The sequence below is a fragment of the Artibeus jamaicensis genome, unplaced genomic scaffold (assembly GCF_021234435.1).
Source record: "Artibeus jamaicensis isolate MK-2021 breed Jamaican fruit bat unplaced genomic scaffold, CSHL_Jam_final contig_3176, whole genome shotgun sequence".
Classification (NCBI taxonomy): domain Eukaryota; kingdom Metazoa; phylum Chordata; class Mammalia; order Chiroptera; family Phyllostomidae; genus Artibeus; species Artibeus jamaicensis.
The window spans coordinates 7,628,255-7,655,984 of NW_026521740.1; the positions used below are offsets into that span (position 1 = coordinate 7,628,255).

General features: G+C 51.7%; 1 protein-coding gene across 7 annotated transcripts; it reads right to left on the bottom strand.

Annotated features, from left to right (window-relative positions):
• Window positions 1–139: 139 nt before the first annotated feature.
• Window positions 140–27,730, bottom strand: ZC3H12D (zinc finger CCCH-type containing 12D). Of its 7 annotated transcripts, none has more exons than XM_053663452.1 (7): window positions 27,515–27,730; window positions 21,123–24,770; window positions 19,360–19,735; window positions 10,263–10,402; window positions 7,170–7,404; window positions 4,108–4,214; window positions 140–3,080 (listed from the first exon to the last, which is right to left on the bottom strand). In XM_053663452.1, exons 3-7 carry the CDS (start codon window positions 19,662–19,664, stop codon window positions 2,284–2,286), a joined length of 1,584 nt encoding a protein of 527 aa, XP_053519427.1. In that variant the 5' UTR covers window positions 19,665–19,735; window positions 21,123–24,770; window positions 27,515–27,730; the 3' UTR covers window positions 140–2,283. The 7 variants fall into 7 exon arrangements, with proteins under 7 accessions (XP_053519427.1, XP_053519426.1, XP_037012726.2 ...); XM_053663451.1 differs by having other exon boundaries at window positions 21,123–24,832; XM_037156831.2 differs by having other exon boundaries at window positions 24,596–26,204.

Here is a 27,730-nt window from a genome sequence, read left to right on the forward strand (position 1 = left end):
GAGTAACACGGAATAAAGCAGCCGTAAAATAACCTCAGTCTCCACACCCACAATATTGAACACAAAAAACCAGCCTGGGGGAAAAGGCGCCCTGGGAAGAACTGGTATGCCGTTTGACCGTGAAGAGTCCAGGTGTGGGTAAAAGTGATTTATTTCTGGAGCACAGTAAGAGCCATGCAGCTTAGAACATTTCATTCGCCCGTCCCATCCATGTTTTTTTAAAGATTTTATTATTAATTTTCAGACGGAGGGGAAGGGACAGTGAAAGAGAGGGGGAGAAACATCAGTGGTTGCCTCCCATGTGCCCCCTACTGGGGACCTAGCCCGCAACCCAGGCATGTGCCCTGACTGGGAATCGAACTGACGACCCTTTGGTTCAGAGGCCAGTGCTTAATCCATTGAGCCACACCAGTCAGGGTTCATCCATGTTTTGTGTCACAAAGACATACCAAGACTTTGGAAAAAATTCCAAAGGGGATTACATTGAAATGTGCTGTTTCTTCACTTGTTTTGTGCTTGTCTTAGTCACAGCAACCAAATGAAATAGCTTTACAGCTTACTAAAACTCAAACTTGTCCTCTCAGGAAGGAGTTTACACACTTCTACCTGTAAATCAGCAATGCAATGAGTCCACATCAGGAGACAAACGCAGCTCTAAAATAAGCTTGTCATGTCACAAGAAAAAATAATCAAAAACACCAAAAATAATAAAGTAAAATAAAAGAAATTGCCAAAAGAAAGAAAGACCAAGAGGAAATCCAATTTATCTAGAGAGAGTGATGGCCCCTCTTCAGGCCTGGATTCCCATATAACAAGGTAGTTTGGGTGGGGGGGGAGGCAAGGGACAGGTCTGTCTGAAGCCATGTTAAGAATCCAGTTTAAAAGGGTGCATGGGTTCAGACAGACACAACATCACCATATCTCCAATGGCAGCAATGACCATGAATTAGAGGGCCAGGAGTAGATTCTCCTGGGGTGCGTCCTGGGCTACACCAACAGTGCAGCCAGTAACACACCAAGAAGAGCTTCCCCCGTTCTTGACAGTCTGCAGGAAGCTTGCAGGAGTTGGAGCTGGTTTTCCAATGGGAGATGCCTCACAGTCTCTGCCATGGCCCAGCCACCAAGTTCCTTCACGAACAAGCCAGCCCAGACCTGCAGAGCTGGACTCGTAACCCAGAACCAAAGGGCGGATGCCGCTCAGAGATGCCGGAGGACACAGGGTCCATGCTCCAGCAACATCATGTGCAATGGTAATTTCATGTCCATTGCACATGGGTGAATCACTTCTCCCCAAAATTCAAAGCAGTAGCTGCTGGAAAAAACAGTCACAGTGCGAGGTGGCAGTAAGCCTCCACTACTGAGTCTCATCCCAGCTCGCCTCCAACCAATCTGGAGGTTTCTGAGCAAAAGGGTCCGGGTTGTGAGGTGTGGTTCAGAAGCCTCCGTCAGTGGAGGGCCTGTGCTGGACCCCCTGTCCCTGAGTCAGATGAGGTATCCAGCTGTGTCCATGTGTGTATGCTGTGTGCAGGGGGTGAAGGCCGTGCCGGCAGGACGTCGGGACGATGTGCCCCTGCCACACCTCCAAAGACCAGCACTGGCACATCAGAGTGACAAGTGGCTCCCCAAACACCAGGCTGGAACTCTGTGCTGCCCGCATGATGTTGTAAGGGAAAAAGGTCATGTGACAACCACAAACACCAAAGCCTCCACTGGCCAACTGACTACCAGCTTTGAACACAATCTGATGCAATGAAATTCAAGACCACTTATCAGGCTCTCTCAAACTTTTGCCCATGACGCACATTACATTCACATGGGTACACAGGCACACACACATAACAAATGAGTTTCATGTGTGCTCAGCCTGATTATATGGTGTATGCTCCCAGACTGCCTGCTCCACTGCATTTCTGGTGGGACCCGCTACACTGATCTAGTGACTGGTCTGTGGGTCCCAACTGCAGGCTGACGGAAACAGCCCGGAGTCGTCCAGACGAGCCCTGGGAGCCGGGTGGGACTCAGTCCTCTGGCAGGAGGAGAAATCACACCCCCACAGAGGTAGCCAAGTTCCCTGGAGGTCATGGAACTCCAGCAGCAGCCCTACGTCGTCAACAAATCACCAAGTGCCATGGTGAGCATGGGTGACGGTGAAGAGGCTGGCTTCCCTGACCGTCCTTAAAAAAAGGCCGCTCACCGCAGGTGGGACGACTCAGGTGTTAAGCGGGCAACCACAGGCCAAGTGGTTGGTCAGGGACATCACTGGCGGTGGCTTGGATTCACTCTTTAGGGGTTTCCCATGGGCGAACCAGACTGTTGGCATCTCTGGATGAGGTCAATGAGCCTGGTGACGTCAGAGACAGCGGGGAACAGGGCCATGACCCGGTCCACTTGGTGGGGCGGGAAGATGCTGCAGAGCGCTGTGTACGCATGCGCCCGTGAGTCCTGCTCACTGGCTGGGGCCCCTGTTGCTGACCCCAAGGGCCCCCACAAGGCACCTTCACCCCAGCCCAGTTGCGCCCAGGCTGAGCGTCCCGGGAACCGAGTGGCCCCATGATGGAGGGCCCATGGATCGGTAGGCCCCCTTCGGTGGGCTAGCAGGTCACTCTGCGGGTCCCGAGGGCGGTCCCCAGCCGGATCCCCAGCCTGCGCCTGGACCAGCGGGCCTGACTGGCTCTGGGGATTCAGGAGGCCAGGAGAGACTGGCAGGCACAACGAAGGCCTAGGGGCCACCCAGTCCCGCAACCCGGGTGCGAGGCCGCAGCCGGGGCCTGGCGAGGGCGCCCTGAGGATTCCCGGATCATCGCTGAAGGCAAGCCGCGAGAGGCCGTCCTCGAGGTCCACCACATCGGCAGGCCGCCTGGCTGAGGGTAGGCTGCGAGTGCCAGGCTCCCGAGGGCCGGGCCAGGCAGCCGCGGGGACTCCCTGGTGCTCCCTCCGGCCCCTTGGCCGCTCCTCGTTGGCGCTCGCGCCCCGCCAGGTCCGAGTTTGGGCGCGAAGCTCGTCAGCTACTGCCAGCTGCGCGTGGTGCGGCCTCTCAGGGTGGTAGAACTTGCACTTGATGCCGTAGGTGCATTTTTTGCCTGGAAGGGGCAGGGCAGAGACAGGGCGCTGGGTGAGACCCAAGGCAGGAGAGGCTGTGTGGCCTGGTGCGGGGGCCCTGCAGCCTTTCTTCTCCAAGATGGTGCGGGTAAAGCTCCCAGGCCTCAGAGTTATCAGGATTAGGCAGGACGGGGTTGGGGACGGTGCGCGGGCACTGCACCCTGTGGACCCGCACCAGGGCGCAGTGCCCGCCTCCTGCGTTATGGGGCGCTGGGCACAGTGACTCCGTATCAGGTGGGCCAGTGTTCATCTGAGAAACTCCCTCTGGCCAGGGACTGAGACCAATGTCTCGATCCAATGGCCACCACCTCCACTCTCCCAGGAACCTGTGGATAATGCCAAGCTTGGGGTGGAGGAGGAAGAGGGCAGTGGGCACTTATGGCCTAGGATTGTGTCTCCAGTGCTGCCTCAGTTTCCCTGTGTGTCCACATCCCTGTGCTAACCATTGCCCTCTCCCGACAGACTGTCCTAACAGGTGATCAAACAATTCTCATCACAACCTGGGCACCTCTGAGGGTGAAAGGCAGCAGAATGCACAGACCTAAATGTATGTCACCTTAATTCTCACATGAAGTGACTCTACCTATCACCTACGGCTTTTTGAACTTCTGTGGGCACAGAAGCCAAGGCCTGGGGACATTAGGTAACTTGCCAAAGCAAGTTTGTGAGAGCTGCCGAGAAGGCCGGCTCCTGGAAGGGCTCTGGACAAAAGCCTCTGAACAGAAAGCACTGACCTACGTCCATAAGGGGCAGGGTTGGGGGTGGAGCTTCACGGGACAGAACAGAACCAGGGTGCAGGGACGGAGAAAGGGGACCAGGGGAGCACAAAACCTCCCTGCTTCCCAGACAGGCTTTGCCCTGTGTGTGACCCCTGTATCCCGCCCCCAAAAAATACTTCCATGCGACAGGCATGCGGATGTCGATCATCCTTAGAACAGCCCTGCCAGGAAACTGCCATTAAGACCCAAGGCCCTGAGCAGGGCCCACGAGGCGCAGGGTGTCACCTACCGTAGGGGCAGTGCTGCCAGGACGGCTCTGGGGGCTTTGGCTTCCGGCTCAGGAAGTTGCTCAGGGTGGGTCCCCGGCGGCCCAGGGGGTCGTCAGGAGGCATGAACCTGGAAAACAAGCACAGGGGGGGCAACGGGGACTGAACAATTCCACCTGCGTGGTGAGCACCCAGCGAGGGGGCGGCAGCCCTAGACACAGCCTCAGGCAGGCTACCGGCCAGGGCTCTCCCTGCCCCCAGGGGGTCATGGGGAGCTGAAGCAGCACAACCCTTCCTCTCACCAACCTCAGGACAGCAGCCCCTGGGCCTCCTCCAAGACTTTCTCCCACTGAGGTTCCAGCCGGCAGGACTGGGATCACCCAGCAAGTCCTTTTCAAATGCAGGTCCCTGGCTTCCTACCAGACCCACCTACTCGGAATCTCGAGTTGTTCGGTAATCTGCATGTCAACGATGCCCATGTGATTTTTATCTTCTCAAACAGAGGCATAATTGCTCTGGGTCCCCTGGGTCGTACTCTGAAAGCCACTCTGAGCTGCCTCCCCTTGTCCTCGACAGAGAAGGTCGGAGACCTCCGAGGGGCTACCAACAGCCCTCATCCTCTGAGCTCCCGGAGGCTCACACCCCATTTCTGCAGCGTCGCCCCCACAGCTGTGGCACATACAGGGTGAGGATCACTATTTACAGAGTTTGGAACACCCTCTAGGAGTCCACAGAGCTACGAATCCCAGCCCCGCCCCCCGGCAGGCCTACGCCTCCTTTGCAAAGCTGGGGCTCTGGGTGGGTTAGGCCTCAGCTCCCAGCTGCCTGACCTGGACCATGACCTCTGACCCACCCTGACCCTGCCTGCCCCTTCCCTCTTCCCTGGCATTGGTCTAACAAGGAAGGGAGTGCATCTTCAAGGGGCTCACAGCTCAAAGGGGAAAACAACATTCCTGAGGAGGAAAACTCCCCTGGCTGAGTGCCACCCACTTTTTATAGGAATACTTTTGTTCCCCAGGGGACACGCCCAGGTCGCAAACAGGCTCTGCTGGAGGGGTTGGGGATTCTAAATGGAGGGTCTGTGTTTACAAGCTTGTGTCCCCCTAGGGTCCCACCCTGCAGACCCTGTCCACCAGGCTGGCCTGGAGCTGGGCGATCCTGAGCAGCCTCTGCAGCTCAGATCCCAGCTACACAGCTGGCTTCTCCGAGTTGGGCCCCAACCAAGAATCTGGGGAGCCGCCCACTGCGGTTATTAAAAGTTCTCAAAGGCTTCACCTCCTGCTCTCTCCCGGCCTCACAGCTGCCAGCGGGTTAAGAGGGCCCTACGGACGTGCCCAAGGCGCTGGGGCAGGCATCCGCGCCCACAGGCAAGCCGGCGGGCTCTGCCTCTGGCAGCCAAGCGACCTTCTGGCAGACCCTCAGCAGAGGCCTGTGCGTCAAAAAAACCTTGGCCTGGGCCCCGGGCTGTCAGCAGGCCAGAGGCAGCCATGATCTCTCCGACCTCAGTGAGGGTTTTCTGGAACCCACAGAGACCAGACTTGCCAGAGTCCTCCAGGCCTAAGCCAGGGGGAGGGAGCCACCAGCCTTGTGTATGTGCAAATGACCACAGGGGCTACCACAGGGTAGCTGCCACGAGCATTGGCCTGGGGCTCAGGGCGTATTCCACCTCTACAATTGTAGTGGCCACGGGCTAGTGGGGGCCACAGCATCCCCTGGAGGCCTGCCTCCTGGCCTAGCCTGAGAATAACTGGGTACAATTCTCTCTCGACCCCACAACCATCTCAGACATGTGATTAATCCAAGTACAGTTCATGCAGTATAAAGAACATTCAGCTCAGTGAGGCTCAGTGATTTCCCCATGACACAGCCAGTAATGGTAGAGCTTCAGTCTGAAGCCTCACCTCCTGCCTCCCAAGGCCCCAGCTCTTTCCACCACACCAGGCTGCTTCCCGGGCTTCTGGGTCAGGGGCTGGTCTGCCGTGTGCAAGTGGCCGGACCCAGCTGACATGTCGCCTCCTCCCTCCCCTTTCTCCCTTCCCCAGACTGTGGCCACTCCCTCATCTATAACCAGTTACTGAGTGCCCGTGATGTGCCAAGCATGTGTGGGCCACGGCACATGAGATACAGTGCCTGCCTTTACAGAGTCGGGGAGCTTGTCTCAAACCACATTCCCAAAAGCCAGTGGGAGAGCCCAAAATGAGGACCGAGCCCTCATGGCCTGGAACACAAATAAGGTGGGAGTGAAGTCCCGGCTTGCTCGCCCTCCGCACCTCACCCCACCCTGTGCTAGTCTCAGACCCGCACCACCCTTGCGGGGCCCTAGGCCGTGCCCTCCACGTGCCTGAGCACGTTTGTAGTGGATCAGTCACTGCTTTCTCCCCAGCTTAGCTCGGTCTAGGGGCCCTCGCCCAACATCTGCTAATGCACTTGTGCCTTGTGGCTCTCGAGTAGCTGGTGAGTCCAGGATGGACCTGACGCAGGGGAACCAAGCTAGGAGTTAGATGCACCAAGCAGATCCTCTTGAAAATTTCTACCAAGAGGTACTGAAACAGAGTCAGTTCCAAGATCCTGACAGCCCCAAGACGTTGCTGCCTACTGCACTCTAAAATTGAAAACTTAAAAAAAAAAAGGAAAACAAAAACAGCGGGAGAAAGTACAACAAAATTCAGATTTCTCCCCTAATATCTGTTCTAGTGCTTTTATTGGAAGTATTAGATTCTTTCAAGATAAAAACAAAAAGTTTACGGTGCCCCCAAGCCCATGCTTGGCCCACCTGCTGGACACCTCTGTGCTGGACCAGCCCGATGTGGACAAGGGAGCAGAAGGGTCACGGACAGCTGGGGCAACATGGCCCTGTCGGAGAAAGCTGGTCACAAAAGTGAGGAGACGCAGAGACACTGAGGCTGTGCAGCCTGGGGGCGCGGAGAGGGCGACCAGGGACCAGCTGTCCCTGTGCCTGGGCATCCTTTGCTTCCAGCACGGTGTGCCTGTGACGGCCAGCCCCGCGGGGCCTCACTAGGTGAAATGGTTTTCTTCCCGTCACCCCCTACCCCAGCCGTGCCAGGCCCCCTCGGCCACCACGTACCGGTCGTTGACGAAGGAGAACATGAGCAGCCTCTGCTCAATGAACCACTTCCACTCAGGGTTCTCGCTTTGCAGGTCACGGTAGTTGTCATTGGAGACGATGATGCCGTCCCATTCGTAGGCCACCTTCACAATGTAGCGGTCATCGTAGCAGACCACGCGCTTGCCGTTCACCTTGCGAGACGGCGTGTACACGAGCACCTCCTGCCTCTCCAGCTCCTCCAGCACGTGCTGCTCTGGGGGCCACAGGGCGGGGGACAGCATGTAGCAGCTTTCCCAGAGGACTGCCCACCCCTAAGAATCACTGTAAGATCACAGAGCACATTTGGCAACTCGGGGATCCCCTCTGAGCCAAATCCCGCCTCCCCTGCCCTATAACTCAACACATCAGAAGAGGGGGGAGGTCTTGAGCAGAATAAGCCAGCTGCCGCAGGTCAAGAGGGCTCTTGGCTTCTCTCTGCCTCAGTCATTTAACACTGTGTCGGTGAGGTTTGGCCACAGTGACACAGTCACTGCTGTCAGCTTTGCACGTAAGTCTCTGGGTATAGAAATACAAGGGTGTCACTCTGGGAGTGATATGACTGAGTGACAGGGAAAGGTGCTTTACAAGATAATGCCAGGTGGTCCTCCAGAGTGGTTACACCAGGTTATACCCAACAGCCCAACCCAGCATCAAGACGACCTTGTCAACACTAGGCATTCTCAGGTTTTTTAATTTTAGCCAACTTGGTGGGTGTAAGTGTCTTCTTGTTGTGGTTTGATTTTGCATTTCTGTAGTTACTAACAAGATTGAGCATCTTTTCATGTTTATTGGCCAATTTATGTTTTCTCTGAAAAACCTATCCATGCATTTTGCTCATCTTTTTATTGGTCCTTTGTCTTTGTCTTATTAATCTGGAGATATTCCCTAACATTCTCTGTCAATTCTGGACAGTCATCCTTTATCGGGAATATGTGATGTCTAGCATCTCCAGTTGGAGGCGCGCCTTTTCATTTTACTGTTCTTGTGGTAACACTAATGAACAGAAGCTTTTATTTTAATGTAGTCAAATTTATGAATCTTTCTCCCACACATTTGCACTTGCTGTAGCTTGTTTAAAAATTCCTTCCCTACCCCAAAATGATTTCCCCACTCTTCACCCACACTAGATTTAAATATTGCACAGCTGCTGACAGCTGCTCAGACCATACAGAATAGTCCCCACGTCCAAACCATGCAGAGTAGTCTGGGGCGACCAGTTCATGATGGAGAACTGGATGCAAGTACTCACGCCCTGCTCCTCATAATCCCACTGAAATGGCAGTAAAAAAGTACAAAGCGGGAGGGGACCCTCGATCACATTAAAAATGGGTTGGGAGCTCTGACTGGCGTGGTTCAGTCGGTTGGGTCTCCTTCCAAAAGCAAAAAGTCACGGGTTCAATTCCCAGTCAGGGCAAATGCCTGGGTTGGGGGGTCCACCCCTATATGGGCCATGTGCAAAGGGCAACCAACCGATGTTTCTCTCCTCTCTTTCTCCCTCTTTTCCCCTCTCTCTAAAAATAAGTAAATAAAATCTTTTTTTTTTAATGGGCTTGGGGACAGTAGCAAACCGAGGATTTGGACACATTTTTGGAAGATAGGAAGCAGATAGAATCGTATTGACCCTGCAGTGCAAAGGAGCCACAGACAGGAATGTGTGAAGAAGGCTGAAGAGGAGCTGGAGCCATTTTCTCTGAAAAGCCCCCGGGCTCCAGGCACCACGAAGGGGGAAGGGAGTCCGCAAAACCAAAGGGGGCTAACGGAAGGGCTGCCCGTGGGCAGCTGCACCCCCCTTTCCCTACGCCCGAGGAAAAGGGAAGCGGAGGTTCCCAGGTGGCCTTTGACCACCTAGAGCAGTAATTTCTGACCAATGGGCTGCAAGAATTTTTAAAACATGGGTGTGCCATGACACACTGGATGACTAGTGGGTGTCAGGTATGGCGTGTTTAAAACTGCTTGCATCACGCTGGTTGAAAATTGCTGCCCTAGAGCAAAAGCGTCATCACCGTGGCACCGGAAGTGTGGTGGCTGTGGGCGCCCAGCTGCCTGCCCACCCTGCACCAGCGGGCGGCGCCACCGTCAGCGAAAGGTCCGCATTCTAAGAGAGAAAGCCGACGGCAACTGCACAGATATGTATGTATATAAATAGTTAGTTAACCAATCTGGTTTTTTACTCAGAAGTAAAAACTGGAAACCAAAAGATCACCAGATTTTTGAGAGGAAGACACAACAGCACAAAAAAGAAAGAGCTACAAGCAGAGGTGAACGAAGGGAACTGACCAGAGAGAAAATAAATGTAATTTGTGGAACCTAAGATAATTTGTGAAGGTCTATAGAAATAGTAAAGAATTATCACAGAGACGGTGAAAAAGATACTGTATCCATAAGATAAGAATAGCATTTTATCTACAAAATAGAGACTCCAAAAGAGAAGTAGAAGCAATTGGTAACCATTTATGGTATTAAAAGCAAAAATTTGGGGTAAAAAGGCTGGAAGACAAAGTCAGAGAAATCTCCCAGAATCACCAGGAGGTGAACCCTGCCCTCACGGACTTGGCTGAAACAAGGCTAATGGCGCAGCATCTGACTTCTTGTTATATACTTTTAAATAATCCTACCTAAGAACTAAAAATAAAGAATTCCCTGGACTCTGTCTCCCATTTTTTTTTTAAATGAAGAAACTAGACTATGGATTCAATAAATAAATATGGCATCACCAGGCCAAATGAATGTCTCTTTCAGATCCTATGAGGGGTAGATACAGATCCGATCTTCCTGTAGTGTTAACAGTTGTAAAACATAATTATTTTTGAAACGTAAATTCACATTAAAAAATAAAGCAATTTGTTCATTCATCTACTCAACAACGAGGTACTGAGCACCTACTCAATGCCAGGTGTTATGCTAGGTGAGCACACAGAGTCCGTGCCTTCACGGCGCTCCTAGAACAACAGTAAGGAAGATGGACATCAGCGAACAAATAGCCACGTGGAAAACAGACTGTAAATAACAGTCAGGAGTGCTACCAAGGAAAGGTGACTGGTACCTCGTGAGCATGTATCTGCCCCCGCATACCTCTAATAGGGGTATCAGCTCTCGGTGGTTCTTTCCTCCAGGACGGGACAAAAACTTTGATGTAGGTGTGTCCTCTTTCCCTGAACCAGTCCACAGCCAGCTGGATGCCACGGCAAGAGAAGGCTTCTTTATTTCCATGGCTACAATGAGAAAACAAAGAATCTGTAGAGACATAGAAAGGGGTTCTAGAGAGTGATTTCCCCCAGGAATATCCTGAATCGTGGTGTCATAATCAATGGGAATCAGACAACGCTACATTTTTAAAAATAGTTAATTCTTTGCACAAAATACATCTCTTAACTGGAACCACGTAGCTTCTGATGGTTTATAGAGGGTCTTGCACTCCAGGGTGACAGCATTCCAAGGACTAATTGACCAGATTCTCTTACTAACTGAAGCTAATAAGAATCAACATAACATGGATGTGAGTTGTCATCTTCAGAACACTCACACTAAGAGAGGTTTGTGACTATGCTATTGGTCTCCTCATGTCCAATCAAGGAGGTCAACATGCCCCATAAACTCCATCAAAGACACTGATGATGGCAGGAAGGAGGGAGGGGTGTGAGAAGAGGTTCAAGACCAGGCAGAGCCTGTGAGCCTTATTGAAGACTTTGATTGCTCCTAAGAGGGACAAGAAGTCATAGAAGGGCTTTAAGATTGGGGGTACATGTGATATGATATGATGTGATCCACTGTATGTTTCAGAAAGTTCAATCTGGCAGCACAGAACACAATAAGTTGGGAGGGAGCAAGAGTGGGCATGGGGTACCACCAATTAAGAAGCTGTTGTATTCATCAAGACAAAAATGGATGTGACTTGGGCCAAGTGTGTGTTGGTGCATAAGGGAGTAGGTGAACTTGAGAGATATTTAGAAGGCAAAATCTCCAGAACGTGGTGATTGGATATAGACATCTGGCTTGTGTAACTGGACAGTGAACTTTTCACTGAGACAGGGAATTCTGGAGGACAGGGTTTACAGGGAAAGATCCCAAGTTTGGTTGTGGACAAATATTGAGTTGGAGATGAGTGTGGAAACAGTGGGTGCAAGCAGCAGCTGAAGCCGCAGCATGGAAACAGTTGCGTGGAGATAGAGTGGGAGGCCTAGAGCTGGCCCTGGAGACACTCTAGAACTCAACAGCTGGTCACAGGTAGAGGAGGGCAATCTTGCAGAAAGAGAGAAAGGATGTGAACCAGAAGAGTGCTGCATCGTGGAAGCCACAGGAAGGAGGCAGCCGAATGCTGCTGCAAAGGACCGAGGAGGTCTGGAAACAACCCTTGGACTTAGTGAGGTCAGTGGTGTTCTGCTGGATCGATTTGAATGACTGAGAACGCAAAGCCACTTGGACTTAGCTGTGAATGGGACGCAGCCTGGCCTCAAGATGAGATCACTAGGTGCTCACTGCCTCAGGCTCAGCCACCTGCACCTCATCCGGACCTTGTCCTGCCCTTGCACCTTCCTCCACTCCCCCGACAGAGCTGCCTCACCAGCCTGTCCTCTCCTCTTGGCCAGTCCATCCCTCTCCTCCCTCAGGCCTTGGCTTCTTCTCTGCTTGCTCTAAAAAGGCACCTCCCCAACTCTAAAGCCCGTGGGATTCCCTGTTATGAGTCCTCCAGCACCAGACTCCTCCTTCCTTTCTGGTGCTCATTACACTGGACGGTCACGCTCACCAGGGGAGGAATCAGGTCTGGCCCTCCCTAAGTCACACGGTTCCTCTGGTCTCCAGTGAGCTCCCAGCACCTAGCACAGGGCCTGACAATTGGTACAGACTGAATAAAAATGTGCTGAATAAATAAATGACTGAGAAGAAGCTGGTCTTGTGAGCAACTGGAGGAGAAACCACCCAGGCAAAGGAAAGAGCTGGCTGGAAAACCTGATGCAGGCAAGACTTGGCGTGTTTTGGAACCAAAAACGGGACTGTGTGACTGTAGCCTGTGGGGTGAGCAAAGGGGACAGTCGTAGAGGTGAGATGGGAGAGGCAGGGTAGGAATGTGGAGAGCCAGGGGTCACCAGGACCCTCAGACGCTCCCAAGAGGCCTGGCCTGCAGAAACAGCCCAAGTCTGAATGAGGATGCCACTTCGGATTTTCATTTCTGTGCTTTCTTTAGTCTGTGGCCTCTCCTGCTGTTCCCTCAGAGGGGATTAGGGGAGGTCCAGGTTTGTGAAGAGGAAAAGGGAGTGTTTGGGAACATGACCAAACAGTATTGGAAGTCGGGCTCGATGGAGACAGAATTCTAAGCTCCTTCCGCTCCGGGAGATCAGGAACCAGGCCTGGCTGCCTGCGTCTGCTGTGCCTTCCAGTTTAGAGAAAACAGCGCTTTGGCCATTGCGGCTGAGCTGTGAGGCAAACGGTAAGGAGAAAACATCAGTGGAGCTGTCTCTGTTGTTAAAAAATAAAGTAAAAAGAGGAAGTGGGAAGCTAGCCCCTTCCTCCCAGCGGAAGTTGAAAAAACAAAGGAGATGGAGGGAGAAGGACAGCGGGTCACACACAGGGTCCTCAGCCCTGCATCCCCCAGGCCTGCTCCCCCGAACTGGGCCATGAGGAGAGGGGAAATGGCAGAACATCAGGACGGATGTGAAGAGGAGGCCGAAGGCTCGAGCCTCAGCACAGCCTGGGCAGGCTGCAAGCCTCTCAGAAATCATGGTCTTGGTGGGCACAGCACCCCACAGCGCCACAGTGGCTGACAGGTGATCAAAGGCAACACGCCTGCTCCCTTGCACACCCGCAGACCTGGTGGGGTGCCTGAGGCTTGGCGATGGAAAAAGAGGCCCATGGGAGAGACAGCCCTTTATGCCAGTATGACTCAAAAGCCACCTGGAAGCCAGGCCAGCCCTGCCACTCTGCAACAGAGGGAGACCCTGAGACGCCCTCTCCCAGCCAACACCAGGTCTCAAAGCCCCCAGATGCCATTTGGGAGAGGACAAGGGGAGGGGGAGGAAACACAGAGCCTGAGTCTCCAAGAATTCAGAGATGCCGAAACATCCCAAACTGGCAAATTTAAAGTTTGCCCCTCCCCACACCTAAAAGGTGGGGAAGAGATTATATCTGCCCTAGAAAATAGGATCTATTGCCTGAGCACACTGAAGCAGTAATGTGAACAACTGACACCCCCCACCCCAAACACATGCATCTGTGGCTGCAGAGAAGTCTGTCCTCAGTCCGTTCTCAAGTAAAATGTCACTACCACGATTTCTTTCAAAAACTGCTTCTTGATTGTTCTCTGTTCTGTGACTACACCATTGAAAAGCCCACCTTTTCCCCCTAATACCTTTGATGGGCATGTGGTTGGGGGACAGGGAGAGAAACTGACCCCAATCCCTGTGAGGGGGCAGAGGCGAGCCGGTGTGGGTCCTGGGGACTCCAGTCAGGACCCCAGCTGGCAGTGGCCCTGGCTGGGGGCATGTAGACGGGAGGGTTCGGAGGTTCGGGAGTTCAAGAGTTCAGGAAGAGCCGCCCCCGTTAGCCTTGTGCAGCAAGCACTGGCCCCGTGGCCTCTCTCACACCAGACTCCACGATGCAGACCTTCAGCCAAGAGTCTCCAAAGGGCAGATGAGTTGCGCTAAGACCAGGGGAAGCCCGTAGCCCATCACAGCCCACTCTTCCCTCCCTCCCGAGGACGTGTCCTCTCCTCCAGCTTTGGTTCCAGGCACAGGGGAGTCCAAGCTGACCCTCCCGCCCCCTAAGTTGGTCTGCATGGAATAGAAGGTTTACATGCGGGTCCATTGCTCTGCAGAACTGAATTCCCACACACCCTACTCATAAGCCTCTGGTATCCTTTGAGATGGGAAGATGGTCTATTCCATCCTTGCCACATTTTTTTTTTTTTTTGCCAACCTCAAACCCCATTATGGCGACCCCTATTTCAGGCCACAGAAAGCTCTGGGCAATTGCCAGCTCAATGCCCTAGGCAGGAGTCAGCTCCCGCCATGGGGGGGTCCGTCTCTAAGAGGAGCCAGCGAAGACCCCGGTCAAGCAATAACACTCGTGGCCACCCCGGGAGCCCACTCCCCGCACACAGAGAAGTACCCAACCCAAAGGCAGCCCTCCACCTGTGCTTCCCCACGCACCCCAAGTCTGTTTGTGCACATCTACTTCACGTGGCTCTGGGAGGGGCGCTGGGAGAAAGGTGAACGAGACAGGGCTCACCCCTGCTTCTTGGAGCTCATCCTTAATACTGGCAGAGAGCCCAGTGTACCTGGCCACTTTGCACATGATCCTCATTTAATCATTACAACAAGCCCTTGAGAAAGTGACCTTCGTCCCATTTCACCCTTGAGGAAACTGAAGCAAAGAAGGTGCCCAGCTCGCTGACCCGGCAGCAGACCTCAGAGCCTCATTCTCGGGGCTGCAAACGCTTGCTCCCCTGCCCACATGGATTCCACTTATCCCTGCCCCTCCCCAGTCTCTGCCCCTGCGACCCAGGCAGCAGCTTCCTTGAGGCCTAAGTTTAGCTGCTGCTCAAAGGCTTGCGCTTTGGGGAGGGAGCTCAGTGCTTATTACTAGTCCCCGTGAACCAGTTTATCAGGCAACAGGCTGAGAGCCAGGCCCTGGGAAAAGAAAACAAGAGTGGCAGGTTTTGAATAAAGGGAGAGCGGTAAGGGGAAGTGGGGTGGTGCCTGAGACAAATTTTGCCTACACGACAGTCGTGTGCAGGACAGCCACAATCAGGGTGTCACCATTTACAGTAACCAGACAGCCTAATTGGGACACCACTTCGTCCTCAACTATTGCCCAAGAAGTCTCTGCAGAAGTTAGCGGCTCACGGAACGGGCCCTTCAAGGTATGACATGGGAGGGACCCCCACTGTCTGTTTCTTATTTGGGGTCAAGTTGTAAGCACTCTGCACCTGGAGTGATGGCCCTTCTCACCGAGAGATCCCCCCCCCCAGCCCAGGTCGGAAGGAAGAGACGGGGCAGTGGGCACTGCTGTGAGCACCATCACCCTACACACGGAGGACTGGGTGCAGACTTAGGTCGGAGGCCAAGGCCAGCGTTGGTCAGAGGGAACTGGCCCCCAGCCCGGGAGCACACCAGCCACTGGGAACCCATTGAGAGGGGCCAGACCAAGACCTCCCACAGTGGGCCTGCTTCTCCCATGGAAGACTACTCCCTTCCAAAAGAGCCAGATTCTGCTGAGGTTAGAAACATAAACAGCACCCCCCAAAAAAATCCCTCTACCCCAAATGAAGATACATTCAAATGAAACCCTTGCCCAAGGCAGTAAGAGGATGTGAAATTATCAGGTGGATTTCCCCCACACTGATCCTTCACATCATGCCTCTCCTAAATTTGCCTACGGAATATGCAACACTTGTGCCCCTGCCTGCCCCAAGCACGGAAATGCTGGTGACGGCTGTCACGTGAGAACCAGTGTCCTTCCCAGTCACCGTGATGTGGCTTGTAATGTGCTTTCAATGAAAGCCACCTTATTTTTAAAACCTCCCAGACATTCTTCTAAAGTCCAGGTATACAGTATGCAGCTCAATCTCCCTCTGTCATGCAGACACACACACATGCAACATGTACACACCCTGAAGGTGTGAGGATTGTACTTGGAAGCCAGTCTCTGTGATGCTACCCGCTCAGAGCCATCATGCAATACACCCTGATGCCCTGAGGGTCCCCAGAAGGTGGGCAGCAGCAGGAGAGGTATCCTTGGCACCAGTCCTGCAGAAGGCCCCTGGGCCCTGGTGAAGGATGGGAGGCTTAGCACATCCTGTCAGGAGCCGGCAAGTCCAAGTCCAGGGGTCACCATGGGCAGACTCTGGCCCCAGGATAAATGCCTGTGTGCGTCAGGGTCTCCCGCCTGGGTGAGACCCTTTCCAGGGCTGGACATGTGGAAAGCCAGAGGTACACAGTGCTGCAGGAAATGCAGGACTTTGGAAACAGCAAGGAATCCAGAGTCCATACTTAATGCTCTGTGACCTTGGCCCAGTTATTTGCTCTCTCTGAACCTCTGTCGAAGGAGAAAAATGCATTCATTTCTTTCAAGCCATGCATAAAATAATCACCTTAATTCCTAGAATGTTAGAGATAAAAACCCTTTAAGATTATTAGTATTTAGTCTGACCTCATAATCACATAAATAGGGTTCAAAAAAGGCGAGTCACACCACAGTCACATGGCTGTCAAGCTGAAGGGCTAGAGCTGCCCAATACGCACTCCCTACAGGAGGCTATTGGCACTTCATTTCAAGTTAATTCAAAAAATGAAAATGCATCCATTCAGTCACATCAGCCACCCTGCAGGTGCTAGGGAGTCGAAAGCGGCAAGTGGCCACCATAACGAGCAGCGCAGGTACAGAGCTTCTGTTCATTCCAGGGGGCTTCACGGGACAGCCCCAGGTTTGGGGTCACAACTCAGGTCTTCCTACTCTCAGCTCCCTGCTCCACCCCCTGCCTCTGACCTGGCTGTCTACATGAAACACGAGAGATTCACCCAAACTATGGGGCAGGCAGAAGGTCTGGCTTCCCGGGTCCCGTCTGTGCACTCCCAACACTGCAACTTAGAATCCTCACTGAAGCTGACCCATCCTTTCTGAAACAACAAACAAAGCCATCCGTCGGGCTCACCAGAGCCGAATGGACTCCCTCTGCTGTTACGACGAAGAGATGGAAGGTTTTTAGTTTGGTGGTGCTGTTCTATTTAAATGGGCTGACGACAGTACGTGTTTCATAAAGCAGGCCCATCTGTGTGCCCCAAACACATAGACTCCACTTCTTTTACAAGGCACTTGGCCAGTGACCCAGCTGCCAAGCAGTCGCCCCAGGCCCACTGGGTTCAGCCACTACACACAGCCTCAGGCTGCACATTCTGAAGCTCTGAGGAGAGAAGCCCATGGAAGCTTCTACACAACATGGGATGGTTGGAGCACAGGGGTGGAGGCCAGGACCTGACAGAGCCAGTGTTGACCTTGGCCAAGCCCATCTAGTCCCTTCCTGAGCTTCTTCCTCACTCAGCCAAGGTCAGGTGTCCAAGCTCTAACATTCTCTGTGCCAATGGAGGACCCATGCTCAGTGCCTCCCATAAAGCGTGGCATTATCTGTAATTTCTCATTCGACATCAGTGGTTCTTCTCATGTGGGGCATCACAGACAGTTTAAGTACCTACTGAAAGCTGTGGATCTTTTGCCCAGAGAAATACACACATGAACACACATGCCACATTTATGTATCATTTCAGGACACTGCTGGCTTTGGCAATAAAAGGGGCCATGAGCCAAGGAATGCAGACGGCCTCTAGAAGCTAGAAAAAGCAAGAAGCTTCCAGAGGGAACATGGCTCTTGATTTCAGCCCATCGAGGTCTATGCTGGACTTCTGAGAACACATTACAAATGCACGTGTTCTGGTTGATTGAGGAGACTTGTAGGCAGCAGGTGTGACAGACCTTTAATAATATCTGGAGGGATGACTGTCATTTGTACCTTGCACAGACTCAGCTGGAAGGGATCAATCTGATTACAATCGTGGGAGCTATGAGAGGGGGGACCAAGTGGATGCAACCAGGACGTGGCGTGCTCATGTGCAAATAGAGGATGTGGTTGCAATTTGAATTCCAAGCAGCAACAGAGACTTTCATCAAAAGGAAACCCTCCACCGCCACCCCAGCACAGCAATTCCTAAAAACCATCTGGTCCTCAGAGAGAGAACGCCTACACTTTCCTGCAGCACCTGAAGGAGTCTTTTCCTCCTACAGCCATTCTACTCCTTTGATCTGGAATCTCAGCGCTTCTGAAAACCCTGGCCTGCAAAGGTCTTCGGTTGCAGCCATATCCTCTTACATTTCTATCAATGCTCAGAGGGAGCTGTGCCAGACCAGACAGTGGCCAGGGCCCCTCTCACAACCCTTAGACCTTCTATCTAGGACCTTCAAAACCTACTGGATTCTTAAAAGTCCCTTATCTCCCCCGGAGATCTTGAGTAAAACAAGATCCCACAGGCTGGCTAAGAGCCTGTGCTTGAAGGTCCTAGAAACCCCCGAGGACCAGTTTCTAAGCCCTGGAGAAGGAAGGGCTCATTAGACCTAACCAAGCCCAGGGAGCCCCGGCTGGCTAAGGCGGACCCCACACACGCCAGGCAGGCCATGTAGGAGCAGCCCCTGAGGCTGAGCCATCTTGGGGTGAGCCATTCCAAACTTAGGTCCTGCCGTGACAAATGCTAAGTGTGACCAAGTCCCCAGAGAAAACCACCCGGCCTGTCAGACAAAGGGGGCCCTCTTGACACCTTCAGTGCTGCTGTAACACGGTTTTTCTCGATTCCCACCCACGGCTGAGCTTTTGAAAAGGGAAGCGTATCTATTTGCAGCTGTGAGTGACCAATTTCCTATGGCTCTGCCCTTTGCCCCCTTGTCACTAAGCCAAGTAGTAGAATAATGCACTTGTTTGGGTGAGGCTGCCCAGCGAGGAGTGTTGGGGAGGCTGCAGAGATTCTCTGACAGCTAAACTTGGCCTCCAGGAAAGACAATGAGGCAGGGCATGACCTTCTGATCACCAAAACACACAACTATTAACCACCAAGTCTGCAGGCTCGGGCCATGAGCTCACCTCTCCAACCCAGCTAGGAAACCACACCACCACCCCTTCTCACATAACCCCAGCAGAGGGCTTCCAACGAAGTTCAAGTACATTTTCCCGTCTGATTCTCACACCCTCAAAAGGAAGCAGAAGTCCTATCTAGTGGCCTGTGTCTCAGAACCGGAAACTTAAGAAACACAGCTTTCCCAGAATCACACAGCTGGTCAGGGACAGAATCCAGACAAGAAGCCGCTCCTCCGCAGCCATCCACTGCCTTCCCCACAAAAGGGCCTCTCCTGGGGTTAATATGATAACAGCTACCACTTGCTGAGCCCTTGCTGTGTGGCAGGTACTGTCCTAGGCATGTTGGGCAGCTCCCTTCTAGGGAGGTTTTATACTAACAGTACTGATGGAAAAAGTGAGGCTCAGACAGGTTAAGTGACAGACTTAAGGCCACACAGCTACTAAGAGGTAGAAGAGGGATTCAAAGCCCCATCCACCGGCCCCAAGTTGTTTGGACCAAACCACTGAAAAGAGGGGCAGTTCTCCCACCCCTCCACTATGGAATGAAGAAAGCTATACCTCATTGCCACGTTGCTGCCATCAATCACAATGGGTCTCAAGGAACTGGCTAGGTCTCCGCAGTCTTCCTCAGGGTCAGTCCTCAGCCCACGCTGGGTGGAGTCCGGGGTCCCGCAGGAGCCCCGGGGAACCAGCAGGGGTGCAGGGCTGCCTTGGTGGGCTCCGGGGCGGCTGCCTGTCTGGATCAGCTCCTGCAGCATGTCGTTGACCAGGGCGCCCTCGCCCAGTTTGTCCAGCACCCTGAGCACGTCCTCCCGGTTGTAGCCTAGCTTCAGGAAAAACTCCATCTTGCTTGAGTGCTCCATGCTGTGCCAGCCAGGCCCCTGGCAAGGGTCCTGCTGTCTGCTTCCTCCTGGCAGAGCCCCACCAGCATGAGCTAAAGAGAAAGAGCATCCATCAGTTGTTTTCTGGGCAGCCTGGCTGTCAGGTTACTGAGGGCAATCGATCTGTGCTCCCTCCACACCTTATCTGTCAGGAAATCGTGTTGAGGACGCCTGGTCCCCGTGGGGATTTTCAGTTGCTCAGTGTGGTTGAGCAGCCACAGATGCAGTCACACTGCTTCTACTAGCGCACTCTTTCCCAGGCCTTCACCCCACACAGAGCCACCCCCCAACACAGCCAGAGGCACCAAGGGCCTCTGAGAAGGCCACCCAGGGCTCAGGACACTTGTACACAGGCCGAAGAAATGTTTCTGAGGCTCTGTTGTGGGATGATTTGTGTCCACCCCAATTCATATTTTGAAGCCCTAACCTCCAATGCCTCAGAATGTGACTATACTTGGAGATGGCATCTTTAAAGAGGTAATTAAGTTAAAATGAGGTCATTAAGGTGGGCCCTGATCCAACAGGACTGGCGTCCTTGTAAGAAAAGGAGATTTAGACACGGGTGGGTACAGAGGGAGGACCAAGTGCAGAAACAAGGAGAAGGCAGCCGTCTACAAGCAAAGGAGAGAGGCCTCAGAAGAAATCGACCCTGCCCACACCTTGGTCTCAGAATTCCAGCCTCCAGAACTGTGATACAATAATAATAACATAAAATATTATTATAGAATAGTATATATTATTATATAAAATACCATATGTATATCTCCAAGATAACCAAGTCTGCGGTGTTTTGTTATGGCGGCCCTAATAAACTAATACAGTTCCTTGGCTTAAACAGGGGAAAGTGTCCCCTAGTAAATTTTATTCCCAGCAAATGTGCCCAAATTCAGCTCTGTGTACTGGCTCAGCTCTCCCTAGCAATTCATTCAGACCATACTGAACCACTAGAATGAAAGGTCCTAACTCAAATGTGATCCATTCCTCCAGGCATCACTGCCTGGCCTACATTTTGGAGGGGGGGGGCAGGGGAGTGTTGTGCAGGCAGGGCCTGCAGCCAGATGTTTACAAAAAGATGATCAAACCAGCGGGAACACTGTGGACAGACTGGGTCCCCTTCTTATCTACTCACAAAGAACAACATTTTTGAAAAACCATTTAGAAAATTCATGAAATTAAATTGACTGAAAACCTGAAACAATGCAGAAGTGTAAGACTAAAGGGACATACTGTCTCTCCATATACACCCCAATCCCACCTGTCCCTCCTGCTGAGTACTTGTCCACACCCTCCAGCATTTCTTCTATGCATTTCCTTGCATATGTAACAGATACACACATATATTATTTAGGGGGATTGTTTTTACATAAAGTGTAATACTGTATGTGATGTTGAGCAACTTGCTTTTCTTAATAAAAATGAGTTTGGTAACTCTTTCCACACCTGTTTATCTGTGCTGCAGTCCCTGTATCTCCAGCATTTAGAACAGAAGCTTGGAACACCTGAACTTCAGTGCATTTGTTGGATGGATGGATGGATGGATGGATGGATGGATGGATGGATGGATGGATAGATGGAGTTTAGTCACATGCCAAATGATGAAAATTTAAATTGTCCTCCATTTTCTCTGGTTACAAACCATGGACCATGGAACATTTGTGCCCATCGATCTTGGTCTTGACCTTCAATTCCTAGTCTCCCACTGGAGCCCCCTGCAGTATTCCCATCTCTCCTCTAGGTTCCCAGCTTGGCTTCTCATCCTCACGCCGAACGTCCCCCTACAGTGCTAGCACCCAAACAGAACTGACAGGGACAGGGGCTGGAAGGGGAAGAGCATTTCTCAGCCAACCTCCTAGACAGAGAGGCCTCTGCTGCCCCCATTTGCCACCCCCAATTCTGCCTGGGCCCACTGACTGCCGGAACCCCCAAACGGCCCTCCACAGTCACGAGTGACCCCCTCCCTGCCAAGTCCAATAGCGGCTTCCCATTCCCTACCTTGTACAACCTCTCCATTGCTTTTGACACTGTGGACAACTCTCTACCTTGTTATTTTAAATCAAAAATGTTTGTAAAACCTCCTGCTTGAAACTCTCTCTTCTCCCTTAGGTTGCACAACTTGTCCCGAGTCTCTTCCTAAGTCTTTCCAGTTCTTTCCTTGACCTCTGCTCACTTGTTCAATGGTGAGGTCCTGCCCAGGCCTCTTCTCTTCCCTCTCATGTCTCCCCAGCCCCTACATAAATGAGCCCACAACTGCTCTTCTGGCTCAGGTCCCTTACTAAGCACCAGGCACACACGGTTATCTGTGAAATAACTGTCACATGTGTTATTTGAATCAAATGTTATGGGGACTCAGAACACTGTAATTTACCAGACATTTGCTGAGTCTACTTCAGTGTGGTTCTCAAAGTGTGGTCCAGGGAAACCGGGAAGCACCCAGGACCCTTTCAGGGAATTTGCAAAGTTAAAATCTGTTTCCATAACAATGCCCTCCTCTCGAGAGTGTACCATGAAGTATTCCAGAGACTACACATCTGTGATACTCTGATAGTTTGATGCAGAAGCAGCTATGAGATTCTAGCTCTCTTCTATTAGGCCAGATAGTAAAGAGATTTACAAAAATGTACATTGGTACCGGTCTTCTTATAAATTTTTTGTTTTGGAAAGTAGTTATTTTTCATAGAAATATGCCATTTATATTAATGTCATTGGTTTATTATTTTAAAATGAATGAATATGTTTTAATTTCTTAGTTTAGTTTCTAATAATGGATAGATTAGACAGATAGATAGATAGACAGACAGACAGATAGACAGATGAACCCACATAAACAGAAACTCTTTGGGGTCCTTAACAGTTTTTAAGAGTGAAAGGTTGATTGAAAACTAAAAAGGTTTTTTCTTAACTTCAGAGTTTTCCAGTAAGTATTTCCACATAGATGGGTCTGTGTGGGTGGCCTAAAGACATGTCACCCAGGGCCCAGGACAGAGGCCCAGTGTCCTCCCTCGCTGAGTCTGGCCCCTGTCATACTCATCTCCTACTGCCCACCTGCCCCACCCGAGCCTCAGTCTTGCCTTCTTCATCCCATGCACAGTGCCCAGCAGCCACCTCCAAAGGTCTCCCTTCCGAAATCCCATCTGGTGCCACCCCCATTTGTAGCCAGCACTGTATTTCTAGAACAAGTCTGACCATGTCGCCTACTGCTTACAAATACCCTCTGAGCCCGTGTCGACAGGAAAGGCACCAGTTGCTGAGCAGGCTGCTGAGCTATCCCAAAGCAGTGTGGGTCCCTGTCCACCTCACTGCCCACCCGCTCTTTCTAGAGCCATGCTGAATCTCTCCCTGCTCCCCAAGTATTCTAGAACATTCTCACCACTGTGCTTCTGTTTGTGCTTTCCTCTCTACCTGGAATGTGCTCTGGTTTGGCAAACTTCAAGATTCAGCTCAAATGCAACTCAAAGTGGTCATTGCTAACTCCACAGACAGAATGAGTTACAACTCCACTAGCCACTTTGCTCACACCTGTTATGACTCAGTGAATTGTCATTTATCTAAATATTTTTCAAGAACCTGTGAACTGCATTCTGACTTACTTGCCTCAGAATCAGCAATATCTGGCATAGTGCCTAGTCTAGCTGAGGAGTTTAATAGATTTTTCTTTCATAAATGTCCAAAGCTGAAATTATCTTTTCTCCTCATATACTTTTTTTCTTGGGTTCTGAATCTCATTGAATGGCATCCACCCAGAGAAGAAACCTCAGTCACCTTTGACTGTTCCTTTCTCTCACTTCTACATCCAATTGGCCATTAATTCTACTTCCTGGACATTTTCCATAACCATCGTCTCCTTTACACTCACAGCACCACCATCCTAGTTTGTTCATTCATTCATTCATTCACTCACTCACTCACTCGTGTAACAAATACTGATCACACAGGAGGCACCCAGCACTGAGCTGCAACCCAGTTCTATAAAAACAAAATAATACAGTCTCATTTCAATTCATTTACAACCTATTTGGGAAAACAGAGGGAAAAAACATAAAAAATAAGCCATAAGTTATGATGATAGGCACAACAGTTCTGGTATAAACACGTGTTTTCAAAACACAGGTGAGGAATGATTTATCATCCTTTGGGGAAAAGGAGAGACCAGAAGGGCCCTCACCGACCTGGACAGCAAAGGAGGAAGTGGCCCTTCCCAATCCCAGCAGGGCCACAACCTCTCTCCCAGGGCTCCCGGAGGGCTCCCGGAGGGCCCCCTTACCAAAGGCTCACCCACATCTCCAGTCAAGTTAGTGCACTGATCAAAAAGCTCTGTGTCTTCTCCAAAACGTCCATGTGCCTCCATCCTCTGCAGAGTGAGGGTCAACACTCGGCAGCGACAACATCCGCCACCACTTTCCAATCTCCTTGGTCACATACCTCCAGTCCAGCCTCTCCTTTTTCTCTTAACTAGTGACCAGTCCCTTCTCAGAACACCATTCCCTTGGGCTGGGGTCGGGCTGGGGTCCAATCTCCACAGAGGAAGAGGTCACTCCCCTGATCTGGCGGCCCAGCCTCACATCAGGACTTGCTCACTGTCCCTGAAAGGCCTGTGGTCTCTCGGCTCCCTCTGCCTGGAGCGCCGACCCTCCTCCCCTCCACCTAACCCGACCGCCCTGTCTTCCCTGGAGCCTTCCCAGAGTCCAACGCTCCAGCTCCGGTCCGCTCTCGCCCCGCCCCCTGACGCATGCGCGGGAGCACCTATTTCAGCAGGGATGCGTGAGGGAGAAGGGAGGAGAAAGGAAGACTGGGAGAAAGAGAAAAGAGAAGGAACTGAAGTCGGAGAGAAGGAAGGAGCAGAAAGGCAGAAACAGGCAGCACGAACATAAAAGTTCATTTCACATGGGTCCTCAGTGCTTCCACGTCGCTCTCACATCGAGACTCTTCCTTGGACCTCCCGGGATCTCTGGCGGGGCGAAGAGACCGACGAGGCTCCGAGCGGTACAGAGTGAGGGTGACAGAGCCAGTTGGCGGCGACAGACAGGAAAGCGATGCCGAAAACCACGTGTGGCTCTGAGCCGCGTTCAGGACGGAGGCAACATCTCGTCACTGCAGAGGCGGAAAATCCAAAACATGACTGGGTCAGGTGACTTCTCTCTGGTCACAAGTAGCTGCGAGGAGAGTCCGTGTCAGTTTTTATAACTTTGCATTCTGGTGGGACGAAACCTGAACGTTTTCAAAATAAAATAAATGCAAAAAAAAAAAAAAAACCCTCTGGTGGTTTCACCCGGGGGCAGGGGGCGGAGTGGGGAGCACGTGGCCACTTAAGGCCCCATCCGCAGCGCTGGGCACAGGGGCCCTCAGGTTCCGACAGAGCTACTTTGCTGAAGAGAATTAACTGAAAATAATCCTCCCACTTCAGAGGCTTTTTCTCCCCCCCTGAGACATCGAAGTCAATTTCATTTCCTTTTCAAACTTCTTCTAAATAAGGGAGAAACCTGGGGCTGTTCTCCGGAGCCTGCTGAGGCCCTCGTAGGACAGCCCGCCCACCTCCGGACCTGCGGGTCTCAGAGTTGGACCAGCAGCCCTGCCCGCGGCTTCTTTTTCCTTTCTATTTTTAAGACCTGACAGTGTGAGCAAGTTCATTTTAGTTTTCTTCCGCAATCTTGACTGGAAGTCACAGACAGCACCGGTGATGGGTGACTCGTTGCAAATCTTCAAAGTCTCCTCATGAGCTCGCCCCACGGTCGGCAGCTTTTGGGGGTCCGCCCCCCAGGACTGTGGCGGCGTGTTCGCAGTGAAGCCGGAGTTCGAGGCGACCTAACCAAACAGCGTGGAGGGAAGGCAGGGACCCAGAGGGAGGAAAGTGGAACCTCACAGTGTGGAACGGTGAGAACCGGGCCGAATCTGAATCCTTCTAGAATCAACCAGTCCAGACCAAAGGTCTGCAAACGCTGACTACAAGAGCTCCCCACAGGAAAAGGATAAAAGGGAAACAAGAAGGAGGAAGTGAGAGTGAGACCTGTGGAAGGCCAGTAACTCGACGTGTGGACAGGATTTCATTCTTGCAAGGTGCTTCCTTATGCGTTATCTTTGGAAATCCTAACATCCCTGCGAGGTAGGAAGAGCTACCTCATTACTCCTGCTGCAGGTGAGAAAACTGAGGAAAAGAGTTTTGCTGACATACCCTAGGTCCCACAGCTGATAAACTGGGGAGACTAGACTCCCAAGAGCAGTGATTCCCGCCTTCTCCCAGGTCCGAGGGGCTACCGAGGGCCCCTCAGGGCCACAGGGCAGGGTGAACCCAGACATCAGCCCCAGAATGAGCACATTCAACCCATATCCCTGAGCCCCCTCTGCCAGCTCCAGAGAAATCCACCACACACGGCTTCCAGAGCTCACCCACCGTGATGCCGAGAAACTTCTTCTAAATAGAGTCCAGGCAGAAGTTTTGTGGTTCAGCTCAGCTCTGGAGCCCCTCAGTGGACTCAGATGGATTTTGGGGAGGTTACAGAGAGGCAGAGACTTCAGCCCATGCCTGGGCTTTTATTTTATTTTTTAAGAGAATGAACAAATTTTTTAATTGTGGTAAAATGTACATAACATAAAATTTACCATTTTAACTATTTTTAAGAGTGCAGTTCAGTGGCATTAAGCAACCATTGGTACCAGCCATCTGTAGAACTTCTTCATTTTCCCCAGTGGAAACTCCATACAAATTAAACACTAATTCTTTATCCCCTCTCCCTCATCCCCTGGCAACCATCATTCTACTTTCTGTCTCTCATGGAATCATATAGTATCTGTCCTTCTGTAACCGGCTTATTTCACTCAGCACCTTGTCTTCAAGATTCACCTTTGTTGTAGCATGTGTCAGAATTTCCTTCCATTTTAAGGTTGAATAATATTCCATTACGTGTACTATATATACCACATTTTGTTTGTCCATTCATCCGATGATGAATGGATACTTGGGTTGCTGCCATCTTTGGGCTTTTATGAATAACACAGCTATGAGTGTGGATGGACTGGCCTGGCCTTTTGTTTTTGCCTCAAACTTGTCCCCTGCTCTTCTGTGCCACTATGGACTACTCCAGGTGCACACATGAGAATTTACAGCCCTGATCCAGAGCCCTGGGCAACTCCAAACCAAAGTTTTAAAAAAAAAAACCCTCTACTATATTTCACTCCCAACCTATTCACATGTTGGCACCCCTGAGCTGGCATCACTGGTCCTTGAAGAAGAGTTTATGACTTGGGGGGCTATGGCTGAGGTTTCCAGTGGTAGCAAAGAACTAGCCAAAAGGGTCTTCACAGCCATCAGATGAAGATTGGTTTCACTGTGCTCATACGCCTTCTCAAAGCCTACCAAGCAGCCTCTAGAGGAGACGGTGTCTGGAGCTGCTGCTCTGTGTTCCTGGTCTGCCAGGAGACTGGGCGCCCCCACGCCAGTCTCTAGCCTAGAAGATGCTTTCAGGAGTATGGAGACAGGCTTCAAATGTGCCTGAGATCCTATGCCTTTTGATTGAATAAAATTTTAAAACCCCTTCAAAGACTACAGCAGAATTTCTTACTTAAACCAAGGAGCTTTCTCCAATTAATCTTTTTCCCACAAAAGCCATCTTGAAATTAAAGATGTTTGCTAAAATGAACAAGGATCTCACCTAAGGAAAATTTAAAGTGCTTACTATTTTTTTATCTGAGCACTTACAATTTAAGGCATGGGAAATCAGAGTCCCCATCCAAGAACTGCTCTTCAAACTTCACACCCCTCCCCCACATAGTTCTGTCTTTCTTCACACAAGTCTGTACAGTGTTTGAGACAGACCGATGGTCAGGGGACATGCACTCACCAGCAGAGTGTGTTGCTCCGGTCCTCACAGCAGAGTGACTCCTGTGCTCCCCTCGGCTCGCCCAGCTGCCAGCAGCTGCTGCACTGCTCCTCTCCGCCCAGCAGACCAGGTGTCACTAAAGCCAGGGGAGTGCCCAGCTGGGCCACATGGCCGTTAGGAGAAACTTTATGCCACAGCCCCACTTCCTGGATGCCAGAGTCACGTTCAGCTGCAAAG